This window comes from Haliotis asinina, chromosome 2 (genome assembly GCF_037392515.1).
Source record: "Haliotis asinina isolate JCU_RB_2024 chromosome 2, JCU_Hal_asi_v2, whole genome shotgun sequence".
NCBI lineage: Eukaryota > Metazoa > Mollusca > Gastropoda > Lepetellida > Haliotidae > Haliotis > Haliotis asinina.
The window spans coordinates 2,895,767-2,918,502 of record NC_090281.1 but is presented as its reverse complement, the minus strand read 5'-3'; the positions used below and the strand labels follow the sequence as shown (position 1 = coordinate 2,918,502).

Here is a 22,736-nt window from a genome sequence, read left to right as displayed (position 1 = left end):
AAGGGCCTAACTGAATTTACTTGTTTTAGAGCCCATAGCATCTAAACAACAGTGTTACTCTCTTTACAACGTTGCTTGTTGGATATCCTGTTTATACCAGTTGATCGAGTCCTATGCATTCAGAGAAACTGATGGAAAAACTATGATATGAAGACATCCTGCTGAACACTTCAACTAACACTAAACCCTAACAATATACGATACTCATAGAAACACATACCTCCAATCAGATATTTAAGATATGTTGAGACTAAGTCAGAATTGTTTCTATGGAAACCAGGAAAAATAAAAATGCCAAAACATTGTAAATAGAAAAAGGCACCACTTTGTAGTCTGCCTCAAATATCTGCCAAGTTTTGCTGTAAGATATTAAATAGTTTTCCAGTTGTGCTCCAGAAACGAAACCCATCCCTCCATTTTAAGACTAAGTCCAAAACGTTGCCATGGAAACCCAGAAACTATAAATCACAAAAACCTGTAAACAGTAAAAGGCACCACGTTGGGGTCTGCCACATATATCTACCAAGTTTTGCTTACAGATACTAGGAACTTTTTGAGATGTGCTCCGGAAACAAAACACACCTCTCACTTTTGAGACAAAGTCTGAATCATTTCCATGGAAACTGAGAAACTAAGAGATCACAAAAACCTCTAACTAGCAAAAGGTACCATTGTAGATTCTGATTGGTATATCTACCAAGTTTTGCAGAAAAACAAAGAAAGGATTTTTAAAGAACGGTCTTACATGCCGGGGGGATAAAACGGACAATATAGTTCAGAGACTGTGAGCAGGCATCTGGACCCAGTAAACCTGTCCTAAGTCAGTCCTCCACTGATGAAAAATATTCCCATGGATATACACATCTAATTTATAAAATAACAACACACTGTCCAAGTCAGTACTGATTCTGTAAACATTGTACATTACATGGACTTAACGAAATTACACAAGGAATAAGGAACCATGTTTCAGAGCCAGTAACTTGACGTTGCAGGTCCATTAACATGAAAACCCGATCCTCAACTGTGCTCAGAGCTCTCACTTTTTAGACAAGGGCACAAAATCTGTGACCTTGAAAAAAAAAAAAGACAAAAGCATGACCATTTCTGAGCAGTGATGTTCTATTCTATCCTTCTCCCCTAAACCGATCACTTAAACAGGTGGCCACTGAGCCCTAGTGACTCCACCTCAATGTTAATTGCCAACAGAACATGAATGCCTGTAAACAGGTCAAGAAGATGGAGAAATAACAATCTGCTCATGATGGCTCAGCGGGCAAAAAGCAGCTTTATCATGTTGAAAAGCACTGCATTTCCTCAGAGTGCCTGCTCAGAAATATGGACAGCTGGAACAGGACCAAGCATCTAAATATTGACGCAACCATTAATCTTGTTTGTCGACATGGCCATATTACAGGATGCTAACGGATTCAGTGCTGTTCCAATTCAGTCATGCTCCTGAATGTCTTTCTGTCAGTTGCCTGAGCAGAGTTTGAAATTAAGTACATGATTCTGGGGTCATTGTTATGGACCTAGTGTTAAAGGAAGTATCAAGACATAAATGTCTTAAACATCAAGGACCCAAGACGTTCTCATATTCCAAAACCATAAAAGTCAGTAACAAACATCAGGACCCCAGGATGTCCCTGATCGCATTCCACTCCAAAAGGAACAAACCTAATGGCTGGTCCCTATGCCTAGTACCAAACCTCATCATAATGACTTCAGGATCAAATCCCCAATCCTTTCATCACAAACCTACCCCCAACCCTCTAATACAACCTGGAGTACATGTCATTACTCCCTGGGATGCTGTTCTCTCAATTTACCAATAAATGCCCTGTCACGTGCAGATCTCTCAATATACAAGTACAGTGTATGGTGTCCAGAGGAATACTGACTGTAGTTTGACACTGCTTCCAGCGATATTACAACAATACTGCAGCACGGGACACCAGAAATGGGTTGCACACATAGCACTAATGTGTAGACTCGAATTCACATCTTCAAACCTGGGCGACTATGAACCTTGAATAATTGGGCTACACCACTGCCCCTTCTCAAACCAACCAGGAGAGAAATTCTTGCTGGAATGCCAGTATACCACAACACACTGTTCAAACAATACGCATTGTAATATTATTCTGTGAGCTGATACAATGGGAAAATATACAAGTTTTGTGATTATTTCCAAGGCATAATTCCAGATATACACATACTTTCATTCACAACTGATGGTTACCTTCCTGATCAATAGACAAGTGGCATACTATACATTGTATACATTGAATAAAAAGAATAAAATAATCCTTAACTATCCAACCTAATATAGAGAATACTGATATGACTTCTAACGGTAATTTCCCGCCATAAGTATGTAGAAAAAAAGATCTGCATTTTTACAGATTATAATTTGTTTAAATTCTACTAAAGACAAGTCTACAGTGAGCAAATTTCAACAGCATCACCATTTCTAAGTCATTTTGAGTGAGTGTTACAGTCACATGAACATGAAGACTGACAACGTACATTAGACTCAATCTGAGTAGGATGTAAAAATCATTGTCATGGATATTGCAAATGCATTGGGGTAAAATCAGAGAGGTTCAGAGCTTCCTCCCTTAGACAGACAGTGATGGTGGGAAATTGGAGTTAGAGACCATGAGAAGTTTTGTGATTATTATTAACAAGGTTGCTACATTCCTAATTCTATAGTTAACATTGCCACTACATGTTTCACATGCTGGTGCATTCTTGACCAACTGGTTGCCCATCCAAATATTCTTGGTCATTTCGATACCAATAAAAACATAGCTGATGACGCTGTGAATTTACCAGCTGCCTTATATAACAGTATGTATAACATTATTTATGCATAACAATACTTCCAAATTTTCATTATCTAAAACAAGCATTATGTATATCATTGTTCAATCTTTTCTTCCAATTAAAACTAAAACAGAATAAACCACACAATATCAGGGATGGCAACAGGAAAATCTATTTTCAGATGAACACAAAATACTGTGTCATCGAATACGGGACTGAATTGATCAATTTGAAATTAAATTGGAGGAAATCCATAGATCAGCAAAAAGTTGCAATCCCTAAAATACATTTGAAAAATTATTCTAAAAATGGACAGTCATTAAACCCAATTGTGTCAAAAAGTAATTAAATAAGATATTCACAAATCTAATACACTATCTTAAACACACTGCCCTCACTACATGACCCTGTACAGTGCACTTCTCCGATCAGCAAGCACCGTTTTAACAGTTAAATTATACACTCCCTTAGGATACAGAACACAAAGTATGTCAGATCTGGATATGTGACAGGCATGACTGAATGTGATCATTCCTCTGAAAGGGTGTATTCGTACAGGAGATTACTCCATTATACCGAGGCATCACCACGAGATCGGGATCAACTAGCCAATTTACTGTGTATGTCTCTACGAACAGCTTCATAATACAGATTGTTACTTACAACAATACACACATTGTACATGCTCAAGTCAGCAAGCTATTTAGATAATTAATAGATTTTATGAAAACAATTCATGTCACCTGTGATTGTGTTTTGCTGATACAATAAACAAATGAAACCCAGCATACCAGTATAGAGTATGAAAACTTGGAAACAAATAACACACACATGTTAAAGTTGCTGTTTGAAGTGACATATAAACCATAAATGTACTGAATACATTACTACTGCAGTATTACTGCAGATAAACCAACCTCATTGATAATCCATTCCCCCTACTTGATCCTTGAATTTACTATCAACAAGGTATGTTTCATAAATAAGCAGACCCCTGCGATGGGGTCCTACTCGAGGCTCACTCAGACCATAAACAACTGGAAGTTAGCAGGCTATGAAACTCCCTTGGTTAGTTGTAAAACCAGCCCTGACCAAAACTTACCTGCCCACAAAATACCTTCACATACATGCCCAAATTTTAATCTGACCATCTAGCAGGTGAATCTGATTCTGGCAGTCTGTGTTGGAAATGACCCAATCCGGGCAGGTATTTTGAGTGATGCAGTTGCAAATACTTTTGACTTCAGTCCACATTATTCACAGAAATTCATATTTGCAGCATACCACCATGGAGGTTGACAGAAGTGTTCAACCTTTCCACTCTTTCAGTGTGATGTGGTACTGATGCTTGCACCTTGGATTTCCTCAAACATCCTCCATACATCAAAACTAATAACAAATACATAAAACATGGCACATCCATCACAATGCCTGACTGGCCATGAAACATGATGCTTCATAATTTGCTACCACTTAAGATTAATTTCTGTATGTAATCAGTCAAAATGTATGAAACTGTTCAAATGCCACCAGATGACGTTCAAGCACCAGTACAACAGTTTCAATTAAGAGACTCAATATCTGTTTTACAACCAACTGCCTCTGTGCATGTTCTGTCTTACATCGTTTGCCATGCAGTGTTGTAGCAAATTATGGGAAATTCTTTTATGCTCCCAATTTGTAGTTTAGGGCCACTTTTCTCTGAAATTCATAACACCTTATCTTTTTTCTGAATCCTATGGCTCAGATGATGAATCAAAGTGTGAACTCATGTTTGCCTGTATGTTCATTAAAATGGTGTTTATCTACTTAACTGGTTATGCAGGAATCTATCACTGACTTTACAGTGTAACAAAGTCAAACAGTATATGTCAGTTTGTAAAACGTTTTGGCACAGAATGTTTTTGTGGCAGGTGGAATGTATTTTAGGTACAGGTGCCTGACAAGATTGATAATGGATATATAGTCGATGGAAAGAATTATTAATAAGGAAACTGGGTCAATAACAGCTTAAATACACTTTTGTAATGACAAAAAATTTCAATTTAGCTAACACATGTGCCAAAGACAGATTACAACCAGCTAACCCAGACTGTATAGGTGAATTGTAGTTTCAACAGCCAATGAGTAAATGTCTCACCACTCAGTATGAAAGTTTGAGAAAAAAGACCAAAATAATATTAGGCATAACAAATGTTTAACCATGGAAATTTTCTCACTTTGTAGTTGTACTGAACAAGATTTACATTTATCCCTTTCAAACCTATGTTTAACGGATAACATATTAAATGAGATACATCACTTGCATAGTGACTGACTGTTCGTGGCGTCCTGCATGGCGCAACATGGGTTTCCTAGATCTGCCCCTCGTGTTCACCCAGCTGATGACCAGGATCCATCCTGCATTAGGACCTCAGCGCAGCATCCCCCTCCAAATGCATCCCCCCTAACGCGGACTGGTCAATATCATGAACTGTGGCAGAGTATTGATCTGCACAACTCGTTTGCTTTACAGTTCTCTCGGCATTAAAGCAGTGCTCACTAAAACAATGGATGATCGCTTATTGTCAATATTAAATGATATTACACATGTATTAGGTGTTCTGCTTGCCGTAATAGGATCGCGGTACCTGTGGAGTTAACGGTTATCAGTTTCATCTGCTTGTTAAAACAATGGAATAATCACACAATGTAGCTGTCACCATCTGCAAGCTCAACATACTGACACGGTAATCTATCTTCTCCACTCAACTGGGTAATTTTCTCACATGTGATCTATGTCATCAGTGATTCAAAATAAGAGTCCCCCTGTCCTTCAGACTGAATCTAACTACCCAGAATTCCTCATTTTTTTAAATTGGCCACTCTCCACTTTTAGCAGGGATGTGGGGGATTTCTACCCACTGAAATACAATATATCCCCTTTAAAATGTAACATGGGGAGAAATTCCCATTACATATGCATGCTTACACCATGTAATAATATAGAAATATCCAACAATTTCTTCTCAAAGTCGCACTTTTCAGATTAAAGAAGCGATTTCCTACCAAAGACCATTTGCTCCACAGTGATCCCTGCCTCTCATCCCTAATTTCAAACACTACATGCAGTTCTCATAAACACAATCCATAAAGTGCATACATTTCTGTTGGTTAAATTGTTTTCAGGTAAATGTATTGTAATTAGTTTTGGTACAATAAGAAATTAAAAGAAATTATTTCACATGACTATATCAATAACATAGATATACAATTATCAATGATTGTAAATCAACAGAGAGTTCAAATAACAACCATCTTGAAGGACATAAGGCTAAATAAAGAAGTGAAATGTTTCTCAGATATCAGCACATTACATTTATTTGTGTGTGCAACATTTTTCATTGCTATTAATAAAAACAACTTTGACTTTGCCGCGTCCTGATCAACCACTTGTCCATATAACATGTATAAGGATGAGTGTCTGTAAAAAAGAGAGACTTAATCTACAAGTAACTCATTAACATGTGCTAAACTTGCCAAGCTGTATTTCTGAAAGTAAAAGAAATACATAACAATGTGTTCCTCCCTATTTTTTATTTTTTTCTCATTATTTTTTTCTATCAAATATTTAAAGAAAAGGCATACCGCCCTCACCACTTTTGAAAGAAAATGTGCCCCAGAAACATTTAACTTTTTTATGCTGCCTAAAACTTCTTTCCATCACAAAACACGAACATAAATTTACTAGACAGCAAGAATGGACTGCTGGACAGCAAAACATTTCAGTATATCTGAGTATTTAGAAGATCCACTGACAGACTACTTTTTGTCAGAAAAGGAAATGACAAAAACAGGCATGATAATGAATCCTCATCAATAGCCAGCATTTACTAGGATACCCTAAACAGCTTGATAATTGTCACTTGTCAATTGTGACCGACATCATCAGCATGTATCTGCAGATCTTCCAGATGATGAAATGTCACACAACCTGACCAGCTGATTCAGTCAGTCGCTTCTCATCAAAAGCATGGCTTGCTGGAAACTAATTCTGATATTTTTCACGCTAATTTCATGATGTGAAAATATATGTAAGACACACAATGAGAATGTTAAAGTTCAATGAATATAGAATAACTCCATATCTAAATTCTATTGATAACACTATCAAAAGTAACTTCCAAACCTTTTAACTTCATTCTGGTTTGAAATTCCATGTTTATGTGACAATATGTCATTCTCATGTTACAGGAGTGCTTGGACAGCCTAGTGGTGAAAGTGTTGGTTTATCACGCCGAATACTCAGGTTTGATTCCCCACATGGGTACAATGTGTGAAACCCACTTCTGGTTTAACCTGCCATGATATTGCTGAAATCCTGCTAAAAGCAGTGTAATACGACCCTCTCACTCACTGAAACTGTTATGATTAAAAGGTAATAGATGCCACAGGGTAATACTTAGAAATTATCCAATTTTAAGTAATGATTACCTATCATAGGGAGATCCAGAGAGGGGGTGCAGGGATGCATGCCCCCTTTTGTCCTCAAGTTCTGTTCAATGACCTTTGAAACTCAAAGAAAATGAAGTGTGCACACCAACCACCCCTTCTCCCTCCCCAACCCTTTTTTCCTAAATAGAGTGCACCCCTCCATTCTGAAAAAGCTGTATCAGCCCCTTCCCACTGAAACTGAAAATGGGGTAATGAATTGAAAGGGGACTATATATTGAAGGAAGGATAATATAGTGAAAGCGGGATTATCAACCTCAATGAACATTGATACTGATACTGAAACAGTAACTATTACATCAATCCACTGACATTAACATTGCAAGTATTCTTGTTTACACCTCTAAATTCCAAAGGCCCCACACCAACCCATGAATGAGTGGCCCTGTTGTACACACAACTCTATCTTGGTTACCTGCGTGCATATACTAGAGAAGATATGAAACGTAACAAGAATGTCATTAATATATTACCAAAATAGGAAGATACAGAAACCTGATCTTTACACTCACATGACAAAAACCTGTTTGTTAGTTTATCTATTGGGTTTTTACCAAGCATCAAACACCTCTAACTTGCACACCACTGAACACAACCTCTGCCCTCCTGCATGCTACATGTACAACTCACATTTTCTCTGTAAATGTAAGATTTTCATATGTGTACTCTAAGAGCATATTTCTAAACAATGTTTAGATGAATGGGTAGACCAACATCTAGTGTCCGAAATATTTCTGAGAAAAAAACATGTTCCTAATTCAGAATCATAAAAGAATCATATCAGAAAAGGATCAAAGTGACTTTCATTCTGATTTGCCATTAATCCTAGACTTGCACAAGCTCTCTTGAGTATATTTGTATCAGGATCTGTATGACAAGACTAGTGAATGGAGAAAGCCTGTGTGTTCTACTACTAGAAGAGTTGTCCAATGTAATGTACTGATAGTTTGTGGGGTTTTTTTTAAATCTCAACCACAGAGCATATATAGGAAACACAAAGCAGAAAACTTGCTAAAATTCTCATCTTGTGTTAGAAGAGTGCAATATATTAAACAAATTCTTAGTGCAAAAAATATGATTTCTGGATTGCATATGTGTCAATATTTGCATCATTGACTTGTTTAAAAATCACTTTAAGATATAAAAAAACAATAGTAGATATCTAATGATATAACAATATCCGCTATCATCACTACACAGGAGTCAAACATGGCACAACAGCCCCTGTACCAGATGGCAACATGACACATCAGAATGAATGGAAGTGATTAGGCTAATGACAGTGATTAGCAATGAGTATGGGAATAGATAAGCTGGTGATGCAAGGTGTAATATTTTGACTACAGGTGCTGTGATTGTGTAATCATTTATAACCACACTGCTCTATTGATTAAGTGATTTGTTTGTTTTGATTGTGGAGCCCGAACCTTGATACAATGTTTTGATTGTTCTGCATGTTGTAACATCACGTTGCGCGCTGTGTTTATAGTCGATTTAACACCAACAGGTCGGTTTTTACTGCTGGGAAGAATTTGACGCGCAAAAGAATGTTGATGTAGACTTTTTTGGCAAGCTGAGTACTTACCTCGATCCCGAGGACTCCCTTCAGTAACCTCAGCAATCCACAAAGTTAATAGTATCGATATCCAGTATTTGGGGGGCAGCATATTTGCCCAGCGTTAGGTTTTACAACTTTGTGTATATCCAAGATGATGTATTGAGGGATTCATGGGGCCACCTAAAACTTCACACCGGTCGACCTGAAACAGAGAGGGGAGAAAATGGCGACCTCACGCGTGTAAACAACCTCATCTCTCTCAAACAAGTTTAACATTAGTAAAAGGCAACGTGCCTGGTTACGTGTCTAGCACTGTGTTTTGATGCTGTCCATGCCCAAAGCAAGAGTTCTGACTGTCTAGATTTGAAAGACGTCCAAATACAAGATAGAATCACACCAAAACATCATCGGAGATCTCCTTCTCCCGGGTCACCGTAACAAAGATGGCGCGGACCGGCCGTGGATCATGCGGGTAAAGCTTTTCGTCCGCTGCGTGTTACAGGAAACAATCCAGCATAACAGTGCTACCCACCCCTTCTACATTAACAAACAATCATCCGTCCAGCCCAGTTACACGTCCACGAGGAACCTGATCAGAACATGCTTGGATTCACATGGAACAAATGGTACCAACTCATTTAGCAGTAATCTAGCTTTGGTAGCCCACAACATTGAAATGCCGAAAAAACAGTGCAGTACTCACCACGTGTAGACTCAATTCCTAACGTGCAAGCTGTGAGATGGCGAGTAAAATCCACTACAACAACAGTTGAATCCAAAACAAAACAGTTAAATCAGCGAGCTGTCAGCCCAAGCTCTAAACATATAGCGATACGCTGTGCGGCGCAGTGTTGTCATTTTCATCGAGGTTAATTAACCCCATTCCATAAAAGGAATTCTGACGTCATGACCTCATATCGCAGCGCCATCTATTGAGCGGAATTGGGACAAGCACTTGCTGTGTGACTCAGCTCGGAGTTTCCAGGTCGATAGAAAATACTATAATGTTGATTTGTTCACTTAACACCGCGTTAACGTTCACCCCGAAAAGGGTGAATCTACGTGATCGAGAATGTTTTATTAATGTGAACAGATTAATTAAATTGATTCGAACCAAACACTCGATAGAACGTCAACAATGCCAAGACGCCGCTGAGAATTTCACAATCAACATTTGTTTTGTTTCGAGATTAACAGCGATGGAAAGTTTACCTTTTTTTAATCAATTACATTTCTAGCGTTCACAGTTTTATTTTTCGAGAGTGCCATTGCAATTGGATGTCTGGGTTTTTGCAATTTGCGGTCACATAAGCATTATAGGACGTTTCTTTGAAAAAAACCCACCCCGGGATAAATTAATTATTTGTTAGTAAACATTGCATTTGGGACGCAAGGTATATGAAATAGTAGAAACCGTTACATTTACACATATTGTGCACTGGCTCAGTAAAACATATGCATAATGTTCATTGTGTATCCTACCCATTGACGACCTATTTTTTTACCGTCACCATTACCTTTTTGTTCACTCACCCATTGAGGCAACAGGAAGTCTAATGCTAAACTACATCCTGCAGGTTGATGTCTATTACAGGTAGTTCAAAGCATTGCCTTGATCTATATGATCTATATGGTTACTACTTGTGTTACTTCTGTTGCAACTGTACTCGCCATTATCTTGCATGGTTACTTCACGAAGACTAGCGCCAACGTCGGGGTCAAAACAACACCTTCATTAAATTTTCTACACCACGAGACCATAGTGTCCCACATATTTTACAACCACGGTACAGAGAGTCTTATAAGTTTAAACGCCTAAAGTAAATTGTTTCCACCACTGTAGTCGTCGGGGAGAGTACCAGGTATCGTTTGTTGTTTACCCCATGAGTGACCCACGCGAGACATGTTCAGTGAGACTTCATTCGGGCACCTATATGTCATTTCCGGCTATGCGTAATGTATGTCCATTAGCAATTAATGAAAACAATCAGTTTGCTTATGTGACCACAGTTAGGAATCATACGCCCTCATCGACACGGCTATTACGCGAAACAATTTTTTCTTTAACAGATTTAACAGAAAAGTCTGTTAAACTAACTGTCATTTGAACTGATGGGGTATCACATAGAAAGAAACAAATATTCCCGTTCGTAATCTATCGATCTTGTTGTCAGTCACCATGTTGTTTTGTTAAATCAGGGATACTCTCTATATAGGCTCCATGGTTAAATGAAGGCTGTTTAGCGGTGTCCACGGCACACTGGCGAAACCAGGGTTGTTTTTAACAAGTTACACTACCATGAATTAAGATAGGGTTCCTTTGTCTGAAGTCTGACATAAATTACAAGATAAACCACTTGGCAACGACGGAACATTTGTTCTTCTAACATGAACTTACATAATAAACTTGTTTCGCCAGGTGGATTTGAAGCGGAGAAAGTGGCATTGGAGGTAATTCACGTCGTAGTGTACCCGTGTCATTAACAACATACTGGTTGGCATTCAGTCCCGAAAATAAGGTAGCAAGATAATGATACATATCTTGAATGAATAAATGAATGAGTGAATGAATGAATCAATGAATGGATGTGGTCCAGAGTTGTCCAATCTTACACTAGCAGCTAGTCTCTTAAATGAACATATTTCACAGAAAATAAATGTTTTTTTACTAAAAATTATAAATATAATACTATAAGGAGCCCAGAAACTTTTATCTCGGAAGCTGTGGAAAACTAGACTTGCCATATGTTCTAGACTTTTCACCCGAGCTTCAATGCTCATATAACCAAATTTCTAGAACAGTAGTCGGGGGAGGTGTGTGTGTGTGTGTGCGCGGGGGGGGGGGGGGGGGGGGGGGGGAGGAGCAGGAATTGGAACGCACCCTGCATCTTGCCTCGAGATCCGCCTATGGTGCTCCATGGTCAGTATGGCAGACTAGGGCGATCTACATATGAGATAAATGATTCATATGTAAGTTATTTTCTGGGTTCCGAGAAAAACAACACATTTGACGACAACATGCCGGCATCGGCTGTTGAAGAATCACATGACGCCCCTTGTATGTCTGGCAGTTGCTGGAGCAATGCTAAAAGCGGCGTAAATCTAAACTCACTTACTTGTGACGTCACGGCCGACCTTGATAGCACTTACTCCATAATTAGAGTCGATGTCGGTCTTGTCGAGCAGAGAAGAGGTCACCACCCAAATGGACAAGATCGAGAGTTCAGGAAGTAGTATAAGGCGAGGAATGGTCTGTGGCCGTCACAGCATGGTCCTTGCTAGACAGGACAACAGAGGGTGTTGCTGTTTGACATCCGTCGGTATAGCCTGTGGGCTAATATTGCGTTGGTTTTGAAATTTATTTACAATAAAACCAAAAATGTATGTATTATGCTGTATCTCTCTTGTTAGCTGATTCTGAAATATGAGTGGTGAAAAAATATGTCTAACCTATCCTTCCACGCTGGAAAAGCTAAGAACCGTGCACAATATATCTTTAACAACCCATGCCTTTTCTTTTGCGACAGGCGGGCTAATAGGATTAGGTGATTAAGTCGACCTGGTTGACGTCATCACATCCACAATGCTTTAGATATATGCTCATGATGTCGATCATCAGATCGTATGGTGAGGACTCCATTGTAGGTAGAACACCGGTATACCTGGAGTATTGGTTCCATATTTTGTTCAACTCAAATATATACCCTCTTGGTGGGGTTTTTGTCACATGTCCACGTGTTTGGTCATTTTTAGCGAATATGTTCTCGATGTTCCGAGTGCTTGATTATTTTTCACAATATCACAAACATGTTTGAAATGCATGTTCATAGAACTATGCCAGCCCAAAGCGTACCCAGGAAGTGAGAACTGTTAAAAGTCAGGGTCCGGCCGAAGTAACACCCCAACCCCAACCCCAACCCCCAACCCCCAACCCCCCTGTCGTCCTCCTGGAGCTAACCAAATGTCATTAAATTCATTGAGACAAGATATTTCAGTATTTCAGTAGTTTAAGTTTCAAGAGAAATAATTTTCAAAATATAGAGAATACCTCCTGACAATCAATGTTTCAAGCAAATAACTCAGTTAATATATGTCGTTTTACATATAATAGTTGTTTTTTATGTAAATACTGTTCGGCTACCAACCAGTTGTTATGATGGAAGAGATTCAAGTCAATCCTGGGAAACGTCAAACGACAAATTTTCGGTTATATTTTTGTTAGACTTTTGGGCACGCAACATGGATGGGGAAACAAATTCGCCAGTGAGGTTTCTCCGAGAACAGGCATGTCTTGGGACATTGATTGTTAGAGGTTTTCTGCTGACCTACTTTCTGACATTTGCGCAGATGGAGTTTGTCGATTCATAATGCTGATTGGTCAAATGGAGCAATATGACGTCACACTGCAACATTGTTGGCACAATTTACTCACAAAAGGGAGATAAGCCACGTTTCTTGTTATGCCTCGGCTTCTACGTCTTGCCGCTGCACAGGTCCTGACCGAGTGTGACTCACGCCATTTCACTCCAGGAGCCATTACAATTTGGATGTGGCTTCTTTTACTGAAATTTAAAACAGATTTCCTTTGATCACTGCATGACGGACCTCTGTGTTTAAGTGTCTTTACAATGTGATCTATTTACACTTCGAATGATTTTCAAACTTCAAATAACTATTTAGTTCAAACAGGAAATATATGTTGATCATAACATATAACAACAATATACTTGCAAAAGTCTAAATTTTTATTTCTAAAAATTATTGTCCAAACAGTGATTCGAACAAGTTTATAAATTTAGTTTGTCCGAAGCTGAAATATACTTTGAAATTTCTTAAGGTTTTGGAGGGTTCAACGTGTGTCAACGTGCAATTTGTATTGAAAGTAACTCTGCCTATTGACATCTAACATGGATTCCCGTGGAGTGTTTCTAACCTGGACTCCAAACAGGAATTGATATCTTAAATAGCCATTGTAACAAGCTACATGATCACGCACTAGAAGTTACTCGTGGAAGTGCTACAGCTGCCGTACGATATCGCTGCGTGCATTGTAACCAGATTCGTTCAATTTTCGATTACTATTTTGTTTTCTCATTGGCAAAATGCTTCGGGGAACCGAACCAAGTCAACCATAAGAAATTTATTTTCTTAATGAGCAATTTAAATTTCAATACTGTATTGTGACCGTGAACGAACGGGGGTGGGGGTGGGGGGGTGGGTGGGGGGGGAATAGGAATAAACAATGTACATACCTTACTTTATAATCCAAAACTGTGTTCAATAGGAGATATCGCTTGTTTGATATCGTTTGGACAGTAGATTTTGTACAATGCCCTGACAATGTTAAATGACGTCATGAAGCTGATGACGTCACAATGCTGTGACATTGCCACACTGCAAATTTAATGTCAGTACTGTGTTCAGAAATGTTCATTTTTCATTGAAAGCTAATGACGAATGATACTTTATGATAAATAGAATCTAATCTACTGACATCAGTTATGTGAACACTCCTTGATAAAGGCAAACATATTCTCGGAAAGACCCGGATATTTGTTACTTTATCAACTCGTGTTGATACATTTGATATCAGTACAGACTTGGTGAGATTCTCTATGTAATAATATGCCTTCTATTGAGAATAGCGTGGGAATCAATCTATTAACATTGTGACGTTAGAACTGTAACCCGCAACACTAACCCTAAACCTAAACCTAACCAATCTAAACCCTTGAAAATAATCCTAATAAATAATACCCATTGGCCGAAGAGGCACGAAGAAAGCTGACGTGTAATGCATTTTTACCGCTTCAAAATATATAATATAAGTAAATACACTCCATTCTTCTTTAATGATACAAATTACTGAATGAAAACCGCATCTTTTTTCTTGGAAGTAGCCAGGTATACAACAGTTTGAAATGGCACGTGATGGAGTATCAGCGGAATAAATTATGTGTTTCGTCTGACCGTTATCTTGCGAATTTCCCGTTCTAAACAGAAACAGTTATACCATTAACCATACGGGTACATGTTTGCTAACGTTGTGCTGCACACTCTGTATAGACAGAGGTGTGTTTTTACAAGGCTTTCCGATTTACATGTTAGAAATTGTTATGTTTATATTTGGGGCTGTGTGTACTCAAAGGGGCACGTTGTGACAGAACTGTTTGTTTCAGTCATAAGAAACACGTCAATTCATTCCTTCTGCAACTTATATGTATTGTGGGAATGTAATTGGTTGACCTTGACCCGTCTGCATTGTCAACTCAGACTACAATGGGTACGAACTGTACGTCGGTGACAGCGGTGTGACAGGGTGTGAGTATTCTTTATAGATGAAAGTCGGATCTGTCGGTACATATACGATGGCAGAGTTCGAGTTTTTCGACGTAGAAGAGAGCGACTGGCACCATACGTCCCTGGAATCATGAGTATCGTCAGCCGAGACGGTGCTTTGTATATATGGAATCCTGACTATACAGCATGGTTTGCTCTAGATCAGTTGGAACCCGGATCTTAACGAGTCTCCAGTCACTGATATTGGATGCCATGCTAGTCGCTGTTCAGGAACAATGGAATCCCTTTCCACAGGTTGTATTCAAGAATTAATCCAGAACGTTCCGTTCATGTGCCAAGATGGCATCCACAGACATAGGTTACAACTAACATGGAAAATATTGACCTTTGGTCTGAATTTGTATGCGCCCCATTTCAAATGCACCGGCAGTATATCTCTTTCCTTCACTATTTTTCCATGTTTCCTCCTTCGTGTCCATCATATCAGTGTATATAATTGCATCTATAATAACGCATGTGTCAGCGTCCCTAGAATGAACACGTGTATAGTTGTGGAGTAGCACCAGTGCCGGACCTGAACACCTGTACCGCTTCCTGGGAAAACATCGCTCCTGTCAGAGAAACGATACGTTAGTGGATCTATCACCGGTCTCATCGTACAACAAGATGTTTTTCTTCCCTACCAGTTACGATATGGCTGCTGAAGTATTGGGGATGTGACTTTTAACTCACTCACTCACTCACTCACTCACTCACTCACTCACTCACTCACTCACTCACTCACTCACTCACTCATTTCTTGCCTACCTGACACTGGACAGTCAAAGAAAGAAACAAGAGCTGTTCACCATGGAGTCAGACTACCGTGACCTACGAGGTTTTCCTTGTTACAGGGTGCTCGGATTTCTATAGGGAATTGGTCCGCACTCACATCGCTACACAAGAACTTTGTTAAAGCGAGCAATCTACATACTTTCTAATTTTGTATATTCCCGCTTCTTGCTTTTAAATAGTTAAGCCTTTGCAATGAACCATTTTCATCGCCTCCTACTGTTACAAAATCAATTTGTACTTGATCCAGGATCGATTAATCAGAAGCCAAGCTATTGTGCAGGACCGATCATTAGTATTTGTGTCCGCAGGAAATCGTCTGCAAATCAGAGACTAAATTAAATTGATGAACACTTTGTCTTCAGCTTCCTAAGCTCTACCAGTTTGGTGCATGCCAACAGTGCAGGGGCGTTCGTAACGTTATAAACGACAAATGCCACGTCTGAAAAATAGATAATATTGTCTATATTACACCCGCATAACTCCTGTTTCGCCGACAGCTTTATGTTTTGTCATGTCCTGGCCTGTTTCTTGTCAGTAAACTCAGCAATACAATATTACCTACGTCACAAAGGATAATTGTTTCAGACCACAAACCTAAATAATAGAGTTGTGTGACATTTAGATGATGAAAATGTCCTTTCGTTTATTGATTATACTTCAGTCGAAAACGTGACCATGCCAGTTATGATGAATGGGTGAGATGAGCAATCGTTTACAACATTAGCAAATGTATGCTACAGAAACCTACGTTCAGATGAATATATATTACAATGATGAACTGAAGAAGTTCATTCAGCTGTTTAATAATCATAACATCCTGCATCAACCATTCATACAATCTGTTATACATCCTGTACCAACCATTCTTACAATCTGTTACACATCCTGTACCAACCATTCTTACAATCTGTTATACATCCTGCACCAACCATTCATACAATCTGTTATACATTCTGCACCAACCATTCATACAATCTGTTATACACTCGCTACAGAGTGTTGTGCATCCTGAACAAATCATCCACACAATTTGTTTTCACTCTGTACACTAAACAGTCTTCACAATCCTTTCATCAGAATCTGGACACATAATAAATACACTTCTAGCGATTGTCTCTGCACAAGCCATTCATACAATCTGGTAAACATCCTACACAAGCCATTCATACAATCTGTTGTACATCCTGTACCAACCATTCATGCAATCTTTTATTCATTCTGCATCAACCATTCATACAATCTTTTATTCATCCAGCACAAACCATTCATACCATCTGTTATACATCTTGCACCAACCATTCATACAATCTGTTATACATCCTGTACCAACCATTCTTACAATCTTTTATACATTCTGCACCAACCATTCATACAATCTGGTAAACATTCTGCACAAGCCATTCATACAATCTGTTATACACCCTGCACCAACCATTCTTACAATCTGTTATTCATCCAGCACAAACCATTCATACCATCTGTTATACATCTTGCACCAAGCATTCATACAATCTTTTATACATCCTGCACCAACCATTCATGCAATCTTTATACATTCTGCACAAGCCATTCATACAATCTGGCAAACATCCTACACAAACCATTCATACAATCTGTTATACATTCTGCACCAACCATTCATACAATCTTTATACATTCTGCACAAGCCATTCATACAATCTGGCAAACATCCTACACAAACCATTCATACAATCTGTTATACATCCTGCACCAACCATTCATACAATCTTTATACATTCTGCACAAGCCATTCATACAATCTGGCAAACATCCTACACAAACCATTCATACAATCTGTTATACATTCTGCACCAACCATTCTTACAATCTGTTACACATCCTGCACCGACCATTCTTGCAATCTGTTATTCATCCAGCACAAACCATTCATACCATCTGTTATACATCTTGCACCAACCATTCATACAATCTGTTATACATCCTGTACCAACCATTCTTACAATCTGTTATACATCCTGCACAAACCATTCATACCATCTGTTATACATCTTGCACCACCCATTCATACCATCTGTTATACATCTTGCACCACCCATTCATACAATCTGTTATACATCCTGTACCAACCATTCTTACACTCTGTTATACATCCTGCACCAACCATTCATACAATCTGGCAAACATCCTACACAAACCATTCTTACAATCTGTTATACATTCTGCACAAGCCATTCATACAATCTGGTAAACATCCTACACAAGCCATTCATACAATCTGTTATACATCCTGCATCAACCATTCTTACAATCTGTTATACATCCTGTACCAACCATTCATACAATCTGTTATACATCCTGTACCAACCATTCATACAATCTGTTATACATCTTGCACCACCCATTCATACAATCTGTTATACATCCTGCACCAACCATTCATACAATCTGGCAAACATCCTACACAAACCATTCTTACAATCTGTTATACATCCTGCATCAACCATTCATACAATCTGTTACACATCCTGCACCGACCATTCTTACAATCTGTTATTCATCCAGCACAAACCATTCATACCATCTGTTATACATCTTGCACCACCCATTCATACAATCTGTTATACATCCTGCACCAACCATTCATACAATCTGTTATACATTCTGTACCAACCATTCATACAATCTGTTATACATCCTGTACCAACCATTCTTACAATCTGTTATACATCCTGCACCAACCATTCATACAATCTGTTATACATTCTGCACCAACCATTCATACAATCTGTTATACACTCGCTACAGCGTGTTGTGCATCCTGAACAAATCATCCACACAATTTGTTTTCACTCTGTACACTAAACAATCTTCACAATCCTTTCATCAGAATCTGGACACATAATAAATACACTTCTAGCGATTGTCTCTGAATCTTGCTCTGTCGTAGTGGTAACATAGTTTGTTCATTTCGCATCGCCCATTGCCATCATGTTATCACAGACACCCGACACCCGGCCGGTCTAGCTAACTCACTTCTTTAAATCGTGTCCCGTTCCACCCGAAGACCACCCCGAGTCAATGCTGATCGTTCAGTTAGCTCAGTGTTGCTGCAGATCTATACAACTGCGTCCCGCTGGGGGTTCCAGAATCGTACAGACCGGCAACAGGAGAGACGTTCACCGCTGGAAAGGATAGAGTGGGATAAAAACAATTTTATACCTATATTAGATTGAACCCAACAGAGTTAGAAGTGATACTTAGGCCAATTAAGCCAACAATTGCACCATAAATAACAAAATTTTCAGCAATGAACAAAACATCCAGTGATGAAAAGACCACCCGGTAATGAACAAAGCACACAAAGAAATTACAAAAACAGCAAGGACAGACAAAACACCGTATAATGAACAAACCAAACACTAATGTACAAAACATCCTTTAATGCACAAAACATTCGGTTATGAACACGGTGTTGAGTACAGAAACAATGGAACAGTCGCAGTTACCTGATCTTGAAACATGAACATTAATGTGGATGTTATCGCGTGTGCAAATGTCTTTGATTGTCATTTTGTGCATACAGTGCATCCTGGTTATAATGCCACCCTGGATACCATGTCATGTTTTTGCCAGAACGGATTTCCTGCCGATATAATACCCCGGTCACAGTATCAAACTGGATATATTGCTATTTGCTAAAGGCTTTTTGAAGAAAACATTTGTCTTTGGTTATGATGCCAATAACAGTGGCTACATGTAGTATACAAGCAGTAATTGGTTAATTCACATGACACAAATTAATTGACCAAACTCATTACTGCCTTGTAATATCCTAGTCGGACGACCCGTGTGACAATACACTTCTTGCCACCACCAACATGTCGCTGTACCACCCGCAGCCCCAAGGTGCTGGAATTGTCCAATCCTTCAAGGTTCATTGCGTGAGACATCAGCTGAGGTATCTCGCGGGATTGCACACGGCCTCTATCTGTCCCACCTGGTTTTAATGTCATCACATACCTTGATAACGGTGTTAGAACCTACACCGAAACGTCACTCTCATAGCAATTAAGAGTGTGTTCAACCATATATTGTCATCGTTCCTTACTGGCCAAACTTCTAAATACCAGACGCTGCTTATAATGCCACACTGGATATAATGGCATATTTTCTCCTGGAAAAACGATGGCCCTATAACCAGGGTATACTGCAACGGCATAAATAAATGTGTGTAATTGAGTTTGTAAATGTGTGTAATTTAGTGGGTAAATCGAGTGTGTAAATGTGTGTAACTGAGTGGGTAAATGTGTGTAATTGAATGGGTAAATGTCACTTTCTACATCATTGAATGTGTAAATGTGTGTGCCATATGTGTAATTGTTATTTTTGTTCATGTTCGTAGGTGTAAATGTCTGTAATTGGCACATGCCAACGTGTGTAAGTGTTATCAGGTTCATACTGCATGTATACGTGTGGGTGCTTGTCATTATGTAGTTTTTACATATGGTGTCCGGGGGGGGGGGGGGGGGGGTGACGTTGGGGGAGGAGGGGGGAGGCATGGGTTGATGTATCCTCGTATCCGCCGAAGGGCGAAGGAAACATTTACAAACGTAGAGGGAAGATCAACACATGGGCCCCAAGGGATCGGTGAACAAGGTGTTGATCTTTCCGAACACCTCAACGTTTATTTTGAACTGTTTTGAACCGTACACTTCAGCCAACCTGTGTGAATCAAACGATTCGAATTTTGCATCTTGCTGTTTTCCCTGTAGGTATTGTCTTAATGAATTTTCGCGCAGTGTAATTGCCCTTCTTAATATTCACAGGGACTACATTTGAACGTTTTATCAAGATTTATTTAATGGAATGCGAGGCAAATCATTCCGTAGCCATGGCTATATTTTGCCCACGACACGAGATAAATGGATTTAAAGTTATTTGCATTCGCACAAACATAAGTGATTATGCGTCGAGCGTGATTCAGTGTAATTCGAGATAAAGAAGTACTACCGCGAAGTACTGAATGAGTTGCCATTGACCGCGGGTTACATTGAAATGTACCTCGCTTGTAAGTGGGGTACATTGAAAATAATAAAAGAATGCTGAGCCAATCAGAAAAAGACATTTATGTTTGAGATAAGATACATGCTGTATCCCGCATGTTATTGTATAGATCGAAGCTCATACTTTTGATGGCTGGATTGTCCAGACTCGATTTATAGCCAGAATAATGCGTAATGTGGTGTAAAATTAAATTCACCCACATCTGACAACAGAACAATCAGAATACACAATCTCATGAAATAGGGCTTCCTGCCTCTCCACCACACAGCTGTTTCCCGCCCCCACATACTTCCCCGAGTCACCAAATGCCAAACAAAACATATTTTGCAAGCTAATTGTATCTACGATATTAATATGTTGCTTCTTATCCCATACTTCAAAAAATATTTTGTGTAATCGTTTTTATCGCAGCCACTGGCGATTTTATGGCCTGTAGGTATTGAATGGAGTATTAGACATTTTGTCACAAGGTTGATCTCGTCCTCCAAAATGACATTTGCTTCACAGCAGTCAATATTCCCGAGTGAAAACCATTAATTCTTCATATTACTTCTCATCATATCATTTTACAAATATCCCGTTTCCTTTAAAGCTATCTCTTATCCCATAGTACAGAGGAGTAGAAAGTAATTTAGTCATGCTGCATTGCCTATCCGATACTACCTTATAAGGTAGCAATATATATGACTTTCTGTTTGCCTCGGGTCCATCCAAATCTCCGACAATGTATGTATTGTAATTGAAGATTGTTTGTCAGAGGTTAAGCCAGTACGAACATTCTCTTTTGTAATTTGAGCGTGAAACGTTTCAGAAGAAATCTGAAGGTTTTTTTTCGTAGACAGGCTTTCGTAGACAGATATAATAAGGACTGTTTTGTGAGAGAATTGTGTTGGTGTACTTGTTACAGTACGAAACAATGACTGCGTCAACAACATTCCCTCGTAGTTGTCTCCCTTCGACCTTCCCATCTATATACAAATGAACACGTACGCGAATACGCATATATCACCAGCTTAGGGATATATATATATATGTGTGTGTGTGTGTGTGTGTGTGTCAGTGCATATATGTGTGTGTGTGTATGTATGTATGTGTGTGTGTGTACACACACACACACACACACACATACATACATACACACACACACACACACACACACACACACACACAACCGCGTTATTAACATTTAAAAAAATACATTCTGTGTTTGCAAAATCAGAGGTATATAACGTGATTAACCAATCACAGTTCAGTATTTACTTAAGTCATGGTAGAATTTACATTCAGTATTGGTATCGTATAGCAGAGGTATGTCAATATGCTAGTCAGGGATCATTTGGTACGTTCTGACTATTATTAGTGTTTAAGCCATTACAACCGATTTGACTTTTTCTGTACGATTGTTGATACGTGCTCTCTTAGGTTATTGATATGTATACGTTGTGGAATGTGAACACGATTGATAGGGACTGCGTTCTCTATGTCAGTGCATGTTGTACGAGGCGACGGTGGAAGTTGCCCTGCGTATACTATTGAAATCAAATAATTATTTTATGTTATGCGGTTTTATAATGCGAAAAAGAATAATACCATGATTTGTATTGTTTTGCGTAATCACTGCATGTATCTAAATCTGTAATACACGAGGCATCGTGACACGCCCTTAGATATACGTGGT

The 22,736-nt window shown here is 38.9% G+C and overlaps 1 protein-coding gene across 1 annotated transcript in view; it reads right to left on the bottom strand.

Annotated features, from left to right (window-relative positions):
* The window catches only part of LOC137273127 (transforming growth factor beta receptor type 3-like), a 94,110-nt gene extending 84,367 nt beyond the window's left edge, over nucleotides 1-9,743 (bottom strand). Inside the window, exons 1-2 of the mRNA XM_067805595.1 lie at nucleotides 9,582-9,743; nucleotides 8,906-9,080 (exon numbers count right to left, since the gene is read on the bottom strand). Coding sequence (XP_067661696.1) covers nucleotides 8,906-8,987 — 82 coding nt within the window. The 5' untranslated portion in view covers nucleotides 8,988-9,080; nucleotides 9,582-9,743. The remainder of the gene's footprint in view (nucleotides 1-8,905; nucleotides 9,081-9,581) is intronic.
* Between the last annotated feature and the right edge of the window lie 12,993 nt (nucleotides 9,744-22,736).